The 18,021-nt window shown below is 48.0% G+C and overlaps 1 protein-coding gene across 1 annotated transcript in view; it reads right to left on the reverse strand.

The window, feature by feature from the left end:
* Positions 1 to 424: 424 nt before the first annotated feature.
* The window catches only part of NOTCH2 (notch receptor 2), an 88,154-nt gene continuing 70,557 nt past the window's right edge, over positions 425 to 18,021 (reverse strand). The window contains exons 22-33 of the mRNA XM_055724553.1: positions 17,202 to 17,447; positions 15,082 to 15,194; positions 13,991 to 14,520; positions 12,848 to 13,192; positions 12,460 to 12,602; positions 11,400 to 11,610; positions 10,702 to 10,798; positions 10,040 to 10,208; positions 6,187 to 6,488; positions 5,690 to 5,837; positions 5,083 to 5,180; positions 425 to 4,188 (exon numbers count right to left, since the gene is read on the reverse strand). Coding sequence (XP_055580528.1) covers positions 2,845 to 4,188; positions 5,083 to 5,180; positions 5,690 to 5,837; positions 6,187 to 6,488; positions 10,040 to 10,208; positions 10,702 to 10,798; positions 11,400 to 11,610; positions 12,460 to 12,602; positions 12,848 to 13,192; positions 13,991 to 14,520; positions 15,082 to 15,194; positions 17,202 to 17,447 — 3,746 coding nt within the window. The 3' untranslated portion in view covers positions 425 to 2,844. The remainder of the gene's footprint in view (positions 4,189 to 5,082; positions 5,181 to 5,689; positions 5,838 to 6,186; positions 6,489 to 10,039; positions 10,209 to 10,701; positions 10,799 to 11,399; positions 11,611 to 12,459; positions 12,603 to 12,847; positions 13,193 to 13,990; positions 14,521 to 15,081; positions 15,195 to 17,201; positions 17,448 to 18,021) is intronic.

Consider the following 18,021-nt stretch of genomic DNA (forward strand, 5'->3'; position numbering starts at 1 on the left):
CAGCTCCCAGACTCCCAGGCAAGCAAGAGCTCTTATTCACAGCATCTCAGAAGGGCCCCATCCATCCCACTCCCTCCCCATCCTTCCCATTATGCCCAGCTGCTTGGCTGCTGGTTCCTGCCCCCTGGCCCAGCTAACCAAGACGCCCCGAATCCTCCTGCTATGCCCGAGCCAGGCTGCTTTCAGCGCCCAGGGACAGCTCCCCAGGACGGAGCGAAGCGCTGGGGTCCGTGCGCTGCCGAGCCACAAGCCAGAGCGCCCGTGATCCCCAGCAGCTCTCTTCCCGACATGGACTGTGGAGGTCCCACCAAGCCCTCCCTTGTCAGGGGCCTCAACAGCTACTGAACACCAATGAATCATTTTATAATCCAGTGGCTGTGCCACGGTAGCTGGGAAGACAAACAAAAACAGCAGCACACAGACACTGGGCACATACTCTTTATTCTGGGGATAAAAATTGCTTATACATTTTGCAGCAACTATTTTCATAAAAGACTTTTATAAAAAATGTAAAAATAAGCAAATATTTTCCATTATTAATGTAGGAAAATGCTGCTGTGTGAATGGTTACTCTACAACTTATGAGATAAAATACCACCTTAAGGAGATATTATCTTTACAAGTAGTTAAAAAAAAAAAAAAAAAAAGGCAGAGGGCCATCATATTAACACGCCAGGCACGAAACTGGCTTCATTCCACAGAAAGCACTCATCTTGTAAAAGGTAGCCACATATATAAAAAGGCACTTGGTTATTTGGGGCTAACAAGGAAAAGCCCTTTGTTTCTTTAGCATCGATGTAGCAACACTTCATTATTTGCAGTGAAACATGTACCTGGACAGACCTCCAGGAGCTTGCAGGCTCCTGCCTGGAGATCTGAGTTGGTTGCAGCTCAGCTTCACAGGACACACTGCAGCGAGCGTGTCGGGGAATGCTCTGTGCGTCGTAAAAAGCAGTAACTTCAAAATTAAAAACTTCAGCCCAAAACAATGGCCCCGGGAACCAGCTCCTCCTGAGGCCCTGCCTTCATGTACCATTGAGTAGAATCAAAAAAAAAAAAAAATTAAAAAGCTTTTACTTTTGATTAGAATGGAAAGAAACATCAGAGAAAATACTGTACATGGTAGGATGCTGAATGGCCGCTGCTTGGAGGGGAGCGGCGTTCTCTGTCCTTTAGCGGCAGCCGACAGCCCCGATCTCTTTGGAACATGTGTCTGCAGGGTTCCCCCGAAGAGGTAGGAGCAAACCATCCCCACAAGTGTTCGCTTCGGCTGCTGACTGGTTCAGAGCCCTTCAGGGAAGCGCTACTCTTGCGGAAAGCAGAAAGAGCGGCTGTTTGCCTAAGGTCAGTGACAGCTGGCTTCCGTAACTCCGAAAATACTGGGGGAACCGCAGCACAAATGGCACCACCATCCCACAGAGCACGTCGGGCACCTCAGTCGGGAAATCTCGGTACAGGCTGAAGCTGAGTGCAGACGACAGCCCCAGACCTGTTAACCAAACAGCATTAGGCAACGGTGTCCAAGCTTTTTGGTCTGCTGCTTGAGCCCAGCTCCTGGTTTCAGGCACACTGCTGCGGCTGGAAGCCTGCTTGGGAGTCAGTGCTGCAGCCTCCCTGTTGGGAGGGGAAGACAAGGCAGCCTTGTCCCAGGGCTGAAGTGAAAGGGACAATTTTCAAAGGGCTGGATGCCATTCCTGACACAGGAGACGTGCTGCAAACACTTAATGACATCCTTGACACTTCTTAATAATACCACAAAGAGGCAGCATATGTTATCTGGAGGACAGGACACAGCCACCCTTGGATGGAGGGGAGGGGAGTACTGTGCAAGAACACTGGGAGCGTCTGTCATCAGGTTCTGAAACACTCATGCGCATCCCGAGAGTTTCCCAAAAGGCCTGTGTCCGTTGCAGGGCATCTCTTCCAGCATGGGAGCCCGTGAAGGCAGTCACGGACACACCTGGCAGGATGGGGGGACAGGGAGGGTAGTGTGTCAAAACGGTCAGGTGTGTCTCGGGGAAGACATACAACTCGAGAGAGATGTGCCTACAGGTCACCGCGGAGGGAAGACCGGGTCAGACCAGCGTTGTTTTTTTTTTTTTTTTTGGGGGGGGGGGGGGCGGGGGGCCGGGGCGGGAAAGACCTAGGGGAAGACTATATGTATATATAACCTCATAATACCTGGGGGGGGCAGGCAGTGAGAACACTAAGGGGTGTTAGTGGGTCTGTATAAGACAAAAGACTTGAAGAGGGAAGGGTGAAGCTGCACGACAGAAGGTGTCACTTGACCTGCAGGTGTTCTGGGAAGTCCGGCTAGCTTGCTGAGCAAGAGCAGCCGAGGGAAGGAGGGGTCTAGGAACGCGGGTGCAGCTCTGAGCTGTGTCAAGACAAGGCAAGGCAACTTGAACTCGAGGAGAACTAGTAGAAGGTGCTTCAGAGAGAAGTTACGTGGGTAACAGGAGGAGTAACAAAATAAGGATACAAAGCTGGTTTAATTTCTGGAGAAACGACCATGAGATGTATTAAGCTGAAGAGCTGTCTCCCCAAAGAAATGGTGGAACAGATTTAAGAGCAGGCTGGAGAATCCAGTGCAGACAGCAATCACATCCAAGGTGCATGGGTGTCGGTTAGAAGTGACCCAGCCGGCCTTCTCCGTCACCAGCTTCTACAGTTCTCTGTTTAGCATAAAAGCATACAAGCCCACAGCGACCACAGTCCCTCCAAGGAAAAAACAGCCTGGGCTCATTAAGACTCTTGGATACTAAAATGGTTCTTCATTGCCATCCTGGAAGACCTTCATGAGTTCTGGAGTCCGCTTTAATCGGGCTTCACCTTGGCCAGCCTTCAGGCATACACCTGCATGTTGTTCCGCTGCTGCTCTGTCATGTGAGCGGCCGCTGGCCCACGCTGGTTGTTACTGGGACTGGTTGCCACATCAGACCAGTCAGAGGCAGAGTGTGGGGAGGAGCTTGACCACTGGTCTGGAGATTCGGGCGATGGAGTCAGGTATGGGTGCTCCCCTTGTAAGTGCCGGTTGTGGCTAGGAGTCCGTTCTGTGGCCGAGGAGTAGCAGCTGTGCTGTGAGGGAGGCGTGGGGTACTTCCCCATCGAGCTCTGGAACTGGTGGTAAGCTGGGAGGACCGTCTGAGCCACCTGCCCGTCCTGCTGAGGGATGGCAGCCATGGAGAACGAGGCGCTGGGCAGCTGAGCTAAATCCGGTATCTGGTACATGGAGCTAAGAGGCCCAGCCATGTTCTGAGCGCAGTTTGACTGGGCCTGCTGCGGCAGTGCTTGCTGGTTTATGCCACCCTTGGGAACCAGCTGGAAAGTCATGATAGGGGGCAGAGACTCCCTGGAAACTCCCATGTGCTTTGTATCTGCTTGAACCAATCCGCTCTGCTGAGACACGCTGGGGTGCGAATGCATCACCTGCGGCACCATGCCAAACATTTCGTTGTACTGGGACTCGTTCACCTCCATACGGTTCATCCACTCGGTGGAAACGTTGGCTGGCCGGAGCCTGCCAAGCCCGCTGTTAGGAGGGGTGGTTCTGTGCTGCGAAAGCAGCTGGCTGACGGACGGGAGCACCGTGCCAGACCCGCGTCCTAAGGGCTGCATCTCGTGGAGGTTGGAGAAGGACATGGTGTGCGCGGCCTGCACCGACGGAGCAGTCAGCAGTGAGCTGGGCGACGAGTGTAACACCCCCGGCGATGGCATCACGGGAGACGATGTTGGTTCGGATGCAAAAGCATGTGGCGATTCTAGGGAATCAACTGGTGACAGGGTCACCGAGCTCTCTGAAAACTGCCCTTTGCCCTCACTGAGGGACTTCTTCCTTCTCCTCTTTGCATCTTTGGTGAGGTTTGTGGGCATAATGCCTTTGGCATTCGGTTTTCGTGACTTCTTGCTTAAGGAAGCGTGCTTCAGATTGAGGAAGGACCTATTTGGGCCACAGATGACCGGGGAGAGGGCAGAGTTCAGCATGGCACCGGGGTGCCCAGCGGGGCTGTGTGCCACATTGTACTCGTTGAGAAGCTGCACTATGTCATGGTGCATCCGGTCCTGGGCCACATCGCGGGGCAGGCGGTCCATGTGGTCCGTGATGTCTCGATTGGCAAAGTGGTCCAGCAAGATTTTTGCTGCTTCGAAACTGCCTTCTCGAGCAGCAAGGAAGAGTGGCGTCTCTTCCTGAAAACACAGGGAATAAGTACTTTAGCGGCTTCAGCATGGGGGGACTGACTTACAGCTAACAAGCCCTTAACGGTGTGGCAACACTTGGAAGCTCTGTGTCCCATTAACTGTCTCCAAGAACAGCCCATCCTGAGAGGTGCCCACTGAAAAAGGCAGATTACAGGAGATGATTTCATAGATGGCAGCAGAGCACGCAGCCTAAACCATCCCACTGCGAAGCGCACTATTCTGCCACGGGTCCTTGGAGGAACGGTGTGCCTTTCTCCCACTGACCCCTATGAGGGAAAGGTACAAGCGACTAAAACAGCCCAGTAACGAACTGCAGCTTGTTGGTAGCTCTAAAATCCACTGAGCAATATGTAATAATCCAAAAAAGAAAACCTAGGCGGAGGAAAGAAATCAAGGACTAAGATACAGCAAAAACTAGGAGTGAAGCTACAGGAGGTCTGTGCAGTGCAGACTGTCTCTCAAACAGAGGGGCTTCTTCCCCACATCCACCTGGCACTGAGCGCCTTGGAAATGTGACAGGATCCAACTGCCGCTGTGCTGCCCAACCTGTGCCTGTTAAACGGAACCCAGCTGCTTGACACCAGCAGCACTTCGCCCTGGTGCTCTCACACACGGTTGCCTGTGTATTGCATTCCTTTCCTGCCAAGAAAAGCAGGACAGCACTGCTACCCACGACTTGGCTAAACAAGGGAGAGAACTGCTCTCCCATATCAGAAATCCTACAAGACACCCAGTACTTGGGGAGAGTTCCAGTTGCAGTCTAGGTCTGGAAGACCTGCAGCGAGGACCCGGTTTAGAAAATCTGAACTTGGTTCGCTACCAACAGCAAAAAGATGCTTTGAGTTAGGAAGCACAGCCACGCCGAGCACACCCAGACCGTACCTTGTTATCCTGCATGTCTCTGTTGGCCCCATTTTTCAGCAGCACTAGTGTTGCTTCCACATTGTTGACAGCAGCAGCCCAGTGAAGAGCAGATTTACCTGCAGGGAAACCCAGCAACTTCAGTAACAAACGGAGAAGCTATTTCCTAAAGCCCCAGATGGACTGAGTACACTGAGGGAAGAAAGCAACTGCAGTGCAGCTCACAGCACGTGAACATGTCCTGAAGTCACATTTACGCTTTGGAAATCGCCACATTGTGACGCACTCCTGTTATGGGAGTATGCAATGGGACTTTCAGCACTTGCTCTGGAATTTTTTAATTTTTGTTTTTTAAATAATCTATCCACAGAGTCATGTCTGCAGCCCAGAAAATCCCAGCATATCCAATCCTGTATTTCTTCTGTTTCTCTTCCAGGACTGTTTAACCAAGCCACTGTGCAGCAGCCTGCAGTCTATTACTGCTGGGAGGACTTCCACAGGAGAGCCTAGCGTCTGATTTAGCTACAGAATTTATGAGTAGCCCACACTCCAGGAGAGCAGAAGCCCACCCCTCCTTGCTCACACCATGACAAATATTTGCCCAGCCAGTATGTCGCATTCCCATTACCGTGGTCATCAACAGCATTCACATCTGCCTGGCAATTAATTAGCTCGGCCACCATTCCTTCCACTGCCAGACGTGCGGCCAGAATTAACGGGGTCGTTCCATCATTCATCCGAGCATCCAAGTCTGTCACTCTGTTACGGATCAGGATCTGGACAACAGGGGAAGACAGTGGGTTTTTTCAATACTGCTACAGACCAAAACTGAGGATCTGGCAGAAACTAAAACTTTATAATGAAAAAGCTGTCTGAGCACTGAAATGCAGACACCCAGGTAACGGAGGCAAACAGACCAAATCAATACATGCCAGATGATTCACGCATGCTGAGTTTTTCAAGCTACGAATACCTGAGGAACCTGGGTGTAAAATACAGTTTTGCCTGGCCATTACACTGTGGAAGGCAGGAGAGCAAGGCTGTGAGTGAACAGAGCGCAGCTTCGGCAGGCTTGTATAACTACAGAGCACAGCTACTCTCAAAAGGGTTCTTCAGTTGCTGTACCTGGAAGACACCCTGAGCATCAGCAGCCACAGCTGCATGCAGGGGAGTTCGTCCCATGTTGTCCCGTGCATTAGCATCTGCACCAGCATCCAGCAAACGTTTCGCAGCATCTGCTCTCGAGTACCGGGCTGCTAGGTGCAGTGCCATCTCCCCAGTGCGGTCTGTTTGGGCCTGCAGGTTGGCGCCTTGATAGATCAAATCTGTTATTATATTTGCTGAGGAATCTTCTGCATCTTCATCATCATCGCTGATATCGGAGCCGCCCACACGCAGAGATGCCAACATAAGTGGAGTACATCCATCTGCAACAGAAGAGGTGGTATCACAGTAACCTGACAGTGACGGCAAAGCAGAGCAAAGGAAACCGTCTTCAGTTTCAGCAGACTCTGAACATCACAAGATAATCACTACCTAAACCCGAAGACTTTAACTGTAGACGCTAATGCTTGCTTACTGATCTTACTGCTTGACTCCACACACATCATAGGCATCTAGAAAGTAAAAGGAACGAAGATGGCAGCAGAAGTGAACCACTCTGTGCTAAGTGCCCCACTGGAGCTCTGCAAAGGCAGACACAAGTTTTGCTTCTCCAGTGTGGCTTGCTAGCAGAAATTCAAGACAATCTTTCAGCAACTGCCTGATTTATTCCACAGACAAGCAGGGGACCTTCCTGGACCCTACAGGCAATAGCTTCCCTGCCTGCACAACTCTCAATCTACAGTGAGTGAAGTGCATGAGCCCTGCAGAAAGCCATACGGCAGAATTCGGATTCTGTGCAGATAAACAAGGCGATGATGTCCTATTGGAAGTAATATATACAGCTCTGGTGCCCTGCTCCCATCTCCCAACTTCTGATCACCTAGCTTTCCTGACCCTCTGTTTTAGGACAGTCTCAAAATTTTCTAGAAATCCATCGCTCTCCCCAGGGAACAGGGTTGAGCACCAGCAGAGGTGTGGCCTCCAGACCTGCTCCCCAGGCAGGCTGGCAGCGGAATGCACGCTCCTCCTAGTGGCTCCCAGTCACAGGGCACACAGGCTTTCACCGAGCTACTTTCTCAGGATTTGTTGGACGGCAGCGAAGTGTTGACGTATGGGCCTGGGTTCGGTTCCAAGATCCAGTCCCGTCTATAGACCCTCTTTGCCTGTTGTCCGAGGCTATACCTCCTTTTGTGCTCTCCCTCCCACTGCTGGCTCTGCTTCCTTGTCCCAAATGAATACTTCTCAGTATTCAAGTCAGGCTGTGGTCTCCTCCGTACTGCCCTGACAGAAAAAGCAGAGAGACGGAGCGCAGAAAGGAGCTTTCCTTTTCTCCAGCACCCACAGCCCTGGGAAAACCACTCGCAGGAAAGATCTTGCTTGTTCAATCGCTGCAGTTGTTCTGGATGATCACCCCTAGCCGCCCTACAGGGACACAGCTATAGTACGCATTAAATCCTTGGAAAAATCAGCTGCCACCCTCCAAGAAGTCTCCCAGGTACGTGCAGCTCTTTTCAGAGCTTTCTTAGTTGGCCACACACGGGTAGTTTTATGAGGCTAGTAAAAAGCACATCCAGCTAGACCATCACAATTAAGTGCTTGATGGACTACCAGAAAAAAAGCCATGGACACAATGCCTTTTCTCCTCATTCCAGCTTGTTCTCTGAAATAGCTGGAAAAGAACCCAAAAGGATCCAGCTGGAGGCAGACACACAGCATGGAAAATTCCAGTCTGAACCACTGAAGTTTTAGTAACTGAAAAAGAGGGGCACATAATAGGGACAGTTCATCGGTTTTAATTATAGGTGGTGTTACCAGTTATGCCTATAATTGCATTACCCTGGTTACACACTCACAGTAACTCCAGTAAAAAGAATGTCCTCACTACTCTGTGGGACACAGAGAAAGAACAGCGTGGGGAGACAAAGATGACAGCAGCATTTTATAAAGAGTCTTCTGTTTGCTGTCTTTCAAGAAGACAGCCCCCAAGTAAATGCCAAACTCGGAGCGAGACGGTAAAGCCAGTTCACCAGACAGGTACAACCGAAAGGCTCACACAGGCACAATATACTGGGATGTAAAGCACCCACTGGCAAAGTCGCTAGGCAATGCTTCTGTAGGAGACTGGACCTCTTGGATCCCCCTAAACTTAAGGAACTGCAGAAGGTGCTGAATTAAGAGAGGGAACAAGCCCTTGGTACATCGAGGCATTTTGACTTGCCTCTCCTCTCTCTAGAAAAGATCTCTACTGTTCTACCTGTCACCTGGACCTGTGGCTAGGATTAACTCACACAGCTTCAGATGGCTCCAGCCCAGACACCTGCACCTGAGTCAGTCAGCCTCAACACTCTTTGTAATTAGAGGCAGCGAAGCATTACTACAGTGCAAGCCGTTTAGTCTTCAGGAGACTTCTGCTTGAGACAGAGATGAACTGCCTCTCAGAAGTGCCTATTTCTTCCCTGCGCCTGCGAAGGAGGAGGCAGGTGGCCAGGGCAGATGAATAGCTACGTTAACTGTGAGCAATCCTACCCCTCCTTACGAACCCATTACTCCAAAACTTTTTACATGATTTCTCCCCGACAGTAACTCAGCTTGCTTGCTTCTGATGCCGCGGGGGGATAGCTTACAGCAGCTTACTGGAAGCCTCACAGTTGCATCTGAATGGCAGGAAAGCAACTCACAGGTCAGTATTATTCTATTGCTAGACAAAGCTTTGGGTGAACGTGAAAATAAGCAGTCTGAAGTCTTAAGAACATTATCGCCTGCACTTGGAAAGCTTTTACCCTGCCACACAACTACAAGCTTCAATAGGGGAAATAAAGAAAAGCTTAAATTTGGCAGAAACTGATGGTTTATGTTCTCACACTCGTTACACAGAAACCCCTCCTTCCCTATGCTTTGCATTTAGGAGGGCTAACGGGTCAATGAGCAGAAAAGACAATAGAAGGAAACTGAGAGAATGGGTCCAGTCATCATTAAACTGCATGGAAATATTCCCACAAAATCCAATAAAAACCAGTTGCAGCAATATCATCAGAATCACCTCTCTGCATATGAACAAGAGCCATTCTTGCAGCTCTTCCAACTGGGATAAAGCTCTTGGTCAACTCTCCCCTCTCAGAACACAGGAATTAGCTATTACTGGGTGACCCACCCAGCCCCTTGCCAGGTTACACAGCCTTAGCGCTACACTTCTAAAAAGCAGCAGAGCATTCTTATTGTATCTAGTCATTCAAGGTTGAAAGAGAGCAAGCCTGCGTGCGCATGTGTGTCTTAAAGAAGCCTCCTTCAAAGTTCACAGTAGTGTTACGAATTCAGTGAGTTGATCACCGTAATCTGAGGATATAAATCATATAAATATGAATTAAAAAAAATAATCTTGTGCTCTATCCCAGCACAGATGTCTCACACACTGCTAATCTGGGTATACTGTCTGCCAGAAGTCATCTTATTCAGGAATGGGCCATCCTTGCCTTCACCCCAGAGAGCAGACGCCTCAGGTATAAACCCTGCTAAGTTGGTCCTTCGCATAAATCTCTGCAGTGATCCAGCTGGAGAAGCTTGGTGTTATTTCCAGCACAACTACGCATTCCAAATTTCTGCCGCTGTGGCATTCTGACAGGATCTTTTAAGACATGCATAATCATAAAGGAGATCCTACAGCTGTAGTTCCTACAGGTGCTCGCTAAGTGAATTCTTTTTCTCCTGGTTTCATGATATATTCCATGTGCTACACATCATGATCCAATCTCCAGCTTTCTTGTCTGGAGTGCACTGTGTACTCCACATAATTTTTAAATGTTAGCGGTCCTAGCCATTGGAGATGGGGAGGCTGGTGGCTGGCCGGCACAACAGATGGATGCTCTAGAGTACTGACCTGGCCCTCTGACATTGACATCCAGAACATCCACTTCTTGATCTGCTTGAGGTGGTGTAAGGGCTAGTGATGTGCTCCCACAGACATCTGCTGCCTCCAAGTGCTGCTGTGTCCACTGGCGCTGATCTATCTGCTCATCGCCTTCTGGGAGCAAGGCTTGATCTTCAGCCTGGGCATAGGAAATAAACAGTTGCTTCAAAATGCTCATCTAGTGGCCAAAACCACTGAAGGTTCATGGGGTTTTCTTAGCTTTGTTGGGGTTTTTTTGTTGGTTTTGTTTTGTTTGGGGATTTTTTGTTTGTTTTAAGCTAATGACAATGCCAAGCAGAAGTAAATGGAGACTATCAGCTTTCACACCCTCACTACATGTTATCAGGCCTGAACTGCAAGACATTACATTACCATTAACCTTTTCTTCCCTTTTGATGCAGCAGGGCTCGGGTAGGGAGGGGACACTGGAACAGAAGTTACCTAGTTTCTCTAGTGGCCTGTGGTGGCAGTGTTAACCTGAGGATTTGCTCCTCAGATATCACTAGTTATGCATTCCAAATCCTAGGTCAAGGGAGATTTTGAGCAAGGGGCATATTCCGGAAGTTAATGCCGCTGTTTTCCTCACTAGCAGTTTCATTTTCAGGCAATATTCAAGTCTTGGAGCTCCTTACCTTTGCTCTCTTTGGCTGAGGTCCACCATCACCTGCCCAGTGTTCAGTTGGTCCAGAATCTGCCAGGTTACCCTCTGGTATCTGGACTGACAGATTTCTAACAAACAAGGAGAACACATTACTTTGCAAGCCGAGCAGGTGCTACTACTCCTACTTACACTAGCCTGCAGAGATCAAGGATAGGATGCTTGCAAGTCTGGTAGCTTGCAAATAGAGGAACCAAGAAATTAAAAATCTCAGGCAGCCAACAGTGGCATTAAATACATTTAGAACTGCAAACTTGGTAAATTCAGTGGAAAGCCAAAACTGAATAAATAAGGTTCTTTTGAAATTTTCCATTATTTCTGAGTCATGTCTTTAACACATTGAGCTAGACGTATTAAAAGTTCGTTGACACCTAACAACCTAAAAATCTCACCTATTCCAGGAGGAAATTAGGCAAAGAGTACCCAACCACTGAACTAAACAAGAGTGTCAGGAAACCAAACATAAACAGAGATCAGAATCCTTACTAGCATTTTATAGATTACAGTTAAAGTTCTTCTGTCCAAATGTATTAAAATTCAGAGAAACAGACTAAGAAGGTCTAGCTTAAAAGGCAGCTTTCTCTATGGAGTTAAGTGCCTTTAATGAAAGATTTATACATCACATTCTCAAAATCCTCTAACACACTGTCAGTGACCCAAGTGCAAACTTACTTGAGTCCAACAGCATCTTCCCCAACTGGCTCTCTGCGTTTATGATTACTAGGATCTCTGCGCAGAATAAAGCCCTCTGGGAGCCACAGCGAACCATGTTTGCGCTTACGCTTTGCCATCATCACACCCAAGAGAAGGATTAAGAGGATGATCAAAGCTGCCACAGCCAGTAGGTAAAGCAACTGTGTCTTCGGTGGTAACAAGGGTTCACCTAAAAAATCCAGTTAAAGTACAATGAGATTAACAATGTGGAGACAACGATCTTCAGTCTACACTTTTCTCACTCACAGTCCTCCCTACCGAAGAGTGTCTCTATACTGTGGTGTACTTAGAGCAAAGGCTTGAGGAAGTTTTAAGCTCTGCTGCAACATTTGTATGAATACATCCTGTCTTTCTGGCTTCCCTTGATCTTGTCTCTTAAAATATTTCTTGGAGTATATGACTGCTGAACTGAAGATCTTGCTCCTTCCTCCAGAGTCCTGCTGGCTGAAGACAGCCACCCTGAATCAGTGCAGAGAGAGCTGATCTGTAGATCAAGACTCGACTAGAAATGACAACATCACCGATCTAGAACACAGTCACAGTCCAGCCTCAGACTGAGGGAGAGGGAAGCAGAAGTCAAAGGCATTACATATTGCCAGAGGAGAAAAGATCTGGTAGACTGAGGCATGCCCCCCCTCCCCCCCTTTCTCTCTAATGGCATCTTTTCATTGAATTCATGGCTTAGAGCACATGAATGGCTTTTAGCGCAGGCAAGATCACTGCAGCCTGTGGTACACTGCTGCAGCACATGAGAGATTACGGTTTATACAGGTATTAAAATGACTAGGTTCCAAACTGAAATGCCCTGCCTTAACTGACCAGACGTCCCCTCAGAGTATAATGAGCATATTGCACATACACACTTCTGCAAATGGGTATGAATAAGTTAGCTCCCCGAAACCACACTGAACAGTGAGACATATTAAGATGATGATCAATAATCTGAGCATGAATTTTGCAAGCCCAAGTTTGACGAGTGCCTTCCTTCACAAGCAGTTTTCCCTCTGCAATTACTTACTTTGGACAGACACAAAAGGATAGGGCAACATGCCCTTGATGGCCTGAGCAGCTAAGAGAGCTGCAGCAGCTTCTGTGTTCTGAAAGCATTGCTCCGAATCCTCTGCACACTGACGGTTGTCAATCTCCAGGAACACCCTGGTGCTGCAGAGATAAGAGTAAGAGGGCACAAAACTCAGTGACAGAAACTTTTGACAAAGCACTACTAAGTTAAACTGCAATCTTTTAAGTTAATCTTTCCACTCCAGCACTGAATTTGGCTGTTGCAATAGCTTTACATTTCCCCAAAAAAACAAGCTACAGCCCTAGATGGTCCAGAATTCCCCAGACACCTACAAGCAAGAGCTACCAGCCTAACAAGGCCCGAGAACACAAAGGCATCCACTCACCCAATGACCTCTTGCTCTAGTTCTCTGTGTTTGCGAATGACAAGTGATCGCCGACTCCGTGCTGCCGATTTCTCCCCGTAGTATGGGAACACCATGGGGTTTCCCTGGGAGTCCAGCTTGATTCTCAGATTGGTGTGCAAGAGAGTTCCCAAAGTGCGCAAGAAGCTGCGAACATCACCCAGCAGCTCATCAGGGGGCATCAAGACCACAATGATCAGGGTCCCTTCTGCCAGCTTCTCAGCTTTGTCACCAGCACAGTCTAGACCGTCCCAGCCACACTCCTCACTATTGCAGCCCTGGTCACAGCGGCCATCTGCGTAGTGATCCGCACAATACTTGTCATACCTAGAACAGTGAAAGGGTTACAGGCAGCATATAGGACATGCACATTCTGTACAGTACATCTGCAGTCTAGGGGCCAAGGCCTTACACTCTTTATAATCATTTCAGGTAAAATACCACTCATATTCAGGATACAAGGAGAAGAAATGTAACTCCAGGATAGAGCTTGCAATCTGGCAGGGTAGAAGTAGGAAGCACAGAACACCCCAATAACACGTGGTTTGGTTCTGGTACCAGTGGAAGAGAACTGCTTATTCTGTTTACAGACAGAGCTGTAACATGTCCTGCCTCATCAAGAGAAAATCATTACAGCAAAGCTATGGCATTTATCACAAATAACTGAAGAGGAAGAAATCCCACAACAAAGACAAGCTAGACAACACATTCAGAGGTAGCAAGTACAGCTGGGATAAAAATACAAGTATTACTGGTGTGGAGTGAAATTCAGAATAGGAGGCATTCCCTATCAAAACCTAGTTTTAGATTTAGGTACAATGCCTCCTATTTACATTTCCAGAGAAAGCAGGGCAATCTACCAAGCAGGTTAATACACTGCCCTGGCTCAGGCTATCCACTTAGGTCACAGCAGACAAATTCCAGAACTTCCTTCCAAAACTAAACAAAAAGTCCACAAAGCAGCAGAAACCCTTGATGTCAAACTTTCAGCCAGAGCAAGGACCAGCAACAGAAACAAACAGAAGAGATGGGAGCAGCAGGCATGAAGCGTACCAGCTACTGAAAGCGCTAGAGCAGGAGATACATCAGTGACACAGAGAAAGCGTTCTCAGGATCAGGCCTTACTTGCATGTTTTGCTGTTTTGCTGACATTCAAAGTTGTCAAACAGGCACTCGGGTGTGTTGCAGAACTCGTCACACTGTCCATTGAAAAGCATCCAGCAGCGCAATGAAGAGGAGCAGTTGGCCCAAGGATCTTCCATTGTCAGGGAGCAGTCGCCTCCATCCCACTGGCAGGCATGAGTGTTACAGTCCTCATCACAATAGCCATCTTTCGCTTTTTCCACACACTGGGAATCCAAACATCCTCGGGGCTCTGGGCTGAAAGTTACGGGCTGTTCACACTGGCTGCCTTGGGTGTGAACAGGGCACTGACAATAATAGTAAGGAGGCTGAGAATGAGGGTGGCAGCTTCCACCATTCTGGCAGGGAGCACTGGCACAACCCGTGTTTGTCTGGCATTCCTCTCCCACAGACAGCTTGGGGCAATAGCACCGTGGACCAGAAGATGTCTGGATGCACTGCTCCCCCTTCTTGCATTTCACTTGTCCACAAGTACTGTGGCTGCTGAACTCACATTTTGCTCCAGAATAACCCTATGGAGAGGAAAAAAGGCAAAACAACCAGACTCACAAGTTTATTCTTCAGCACTCAAGAGGGCTGGAGGCAAGGTGTCACATGCAAACCCTTTCTTCCCCTAATTCCTCTGGCCTCATTGCAGGTGCCATGATTTTCTGGATCTAGCCTCAGGGATAAACTAGGAACTTACAATGCTCTATTACATTTTTGAAATGGACTTAGAAGAGCCATGAACAAGGGGAATCTTGCAGTAAGCACAGAAAACACAGGAAGGCAAAAGAAATTGTCGAAATTTAATGCTAGGTTTAAGACAGAAAAGTCAGCTATCATGCCTCAACAGCAGAAATGTCTGGGGAAACAACAGGCAGCATCACTCTCCCAGGGCACCCAGAAGCCCTGGGTTTCCCAGCTAAGCAGGTAAACTAGGGGACTGGGGAAAGAGTGTCCGAGGACACAGCTTTGCAAGTAGTACAGAAAAGAGAACTTTCATGTACAGTGGACCAATAAAACTAATGAGACCATAGCCAGAGAACTCTACAGCTGAGGCAGGCAATCCAGTTGCAGGACATGGTGCTTACCGGGGGACACTGGCAGATGAACCCATCCGGCATATTGCTGGCAACAGCACAGGTACCTCCATTCTGACAAGGCTTTCGGGGACACACATCTATTACGCTCTCACAGTGACGACCTGAGATGCAGACACACGGGGAGAAGAGAGCAGAGAAATGTGCGTCTGTGTGTGCACACCAAAAAGCCATCACAAAGCAAAACACTCCAATGAACAGTCAATGAGCAACATGCTCCAGTGAGACCTTCCCCTCAGAACAGGTAGGGAACACCTCTTCAGATAGCACACGCTCTTTAAACAGCTGCTTAAGTAGTGGGAGAGGAAGGCACAATCCCAGAATCCACAATGTGTATTTGGAGACAGCCCACCTTGTCTGCCTCCTCAAAAATGCATGCAACCCAGTACAGAGACATGATTTGGTGCTGTCACCCCCAAGTCAGCCAGGCACAGAGGCTGAAGGTGCTGTACCACATCAATTTGGGGATTCCTAAGACTTCTTTACTTTTGGGGAGATGCTCAATGAGTCCAAAGGTAAATCATACTCTGACCATGAACAAACAGCCCTCAGGACCAGATGCAATGTGAGTGAACAGGACAAGCAAGCAGACGCTCCCCAGACTGATGAGCTAGACAGAGGCCTTACTGCACTGACTAGCATTTGCGGCAGCTCCCAGAGTCAAACTCTGACACCAGACTTTAAAAAGATGAGGATGACCTAAGCATGACTTGGATTCCCTAGGAAAACATTAATAGAAGCCTCCACACATGTGCAGCCAAGACTGACTGCTTGCAGACAGGAGCAGACAGGGCAGGATAGTCCATGGAGTCCTGGCATCCTCTCAGTCACAAACCACAGCAAAGCCACCCCGTTCCCTCCCAAGCAGAAGGGTCAACATGGAATGCACAGAAGACGAACAACTAGAGGAAGAAGCACGCTCCCCCTCTGTGCCTAACATTTCCAGACAGATTTCATGTCTGAGACACAGCAGCTCTCCCTGCTCCTCCTAGGGTGCAGCAGGTCTGCACTCCCCACTCCGCAAGTTCCAGCAATCCTTCCATGAGAGCCAGGAGCAACATGAGGCGTAATTCATAAAAACAACCTTAACAGATGGGCTTAAATATAAACTTATCTAATGCTCTGCACTGGTGTCCCACTAGCTAGCCTTGCTCAGCTGCCCTCCTATGTTGCTTTTTTAGGAACTACTTTTGTCAGTCTAGGTAACTCATTCAAAAAAGGCTATATGAATCCCTCCAATGTATGTCCTTGTGACTCCTTTGCATCTGACAATCACAGATTTAGTGGAAAATTGCAGCATCTTTAAGTTTCAAGAAAAAAAAAAGGAGTAAAAACTACTCATAAAGCATGCAGAGAAGGTCACTGGTAAGCAGGGAAAGTGAAAGCTTTTAATGGAGGAAAACTGAATACATAAGAAGTTAAACTGACATGGAAACTGGAAAGCTGAAAGTTAAGACACATCTGGAGACTATTAGCCCAAACTTATGCCCAGTGGGAGGTAGAAAGCAGAATAACAGCAATACTAACAAAGAAGAGGTCTAGAGAGAGTGAGACATAAGTTTGCACAGTGCGAAATTCTTGCAGTTGCGTTTCAAAGTTGGATTGTGGAAGGATCACATCACTAAGCTAGGAATGTGCAGCCTGTCTATGCATAGAGTATTCCATCCAGACCACATCACCAACGTAAGGAAGAAAGGAAGCAAGGAATAGAAAAGGAGGCCAAAAGCTAATTATTGATACTATGACACTGATTTGTAGAGAAAATCCACATGCTGCTTTGCAAAACGAAAAGCCATGGAGAAGCTGACACGTGAACAGCTACACTTCCAATATTCAAAATGTGAAATTATGAAGGAGAGAAAAGTACCACAGGAAAAAAATATGCTGGCAGCCAAGTGTCTCAGGAGACTCCTTTGTCTGAGACAGCTCTGGAAGCCAAATTTCTTAGAAGGTTTAAAAGAAAGATTCATTTAAAAACTGAGACATGGTGTAGGGAAACAAGCACATATTGTAAAGGGAAGTGACTAGATAACATGACTGCCAGAAAGGGAAAGAATGACCATTTTTCAAGATACTACTCTGAAATTGGAAGCATGTTTACAACTACTCACCAGTAAAAGCACTACGACAGATGCATGTATAATCGTTTATCAGCTGAACACAGTCCAGACTTCCACGAGGGTTACAAGGATTAGAGAGGCATTCATTGATATCTCCCTCACATCGCTCGCCTGCAAAGCCTGGGAGACAAATGCAGCTGTAGCCCCCAATCTGGTCAATACACTGTCCTCCATTAAAGCAGCGGGGTACTCCCAAGTCTGAAACACAGTCATCGATGTTCTCCTCGCACAAATGGCCTGTCAAGACAGTAAAGAGTAACAATTTGAGGATACGGTATCATGGCCTCATTTCCTATACTGCTCATCAAGTTTTAAGACCACGTCATACACAGTCCCAGATATAAACAGATAATGATCCCAACTTAATGCAATCCATACCCCCGTGCAGCCAGCCAGCCTCAGATCAGACCTAGGGAGCATGTGTTTTAGATTGGGGCTGCTCTCAATGGTAGGCCATACTGGTATTTAGCAGCTTTCATGCTTGACTTAATTTACGGGCATAATTAAAAACACAAAACAAAAAAAGATGCACTCAATTTAGCTCTGCGACTGAACATGGCCAGAGAGCCCCGCGCTGTCCTTGCAAGGCTGCAAGCTTCCCACCATTCATTTAACTTGGCGGTAACCCTAAAACTCGGCAAAGAGCATTTGTAGCAACAGCATGAAAACAAGCAACAACAAACCAACAGAAAAGCAACTGTGATAAAACAGAGATTCCTGGCCAGCATGCCACTCCTGCAGTTTGACTTCAGGGGACCTACAGTAAACCCTCAGCACCAGCTCAGGGTGGCAGCTTCCCCCTCTCGCTGCA

The sequence above is a fragment of the Falco cherrug genome, chromosome 12 (assembly GCF_023634085.1).
Source record: "Falco cherrug isolate bFalChe1 chromosome 12, bFalChe1.pri, whole genome shotgun sequence".
Classification (NCBI taxonomy): Eukaryota; Metazoa; Chordata; class Aves; order Falconiformes; family Falconidae; genus Falco; species Falco cherrug.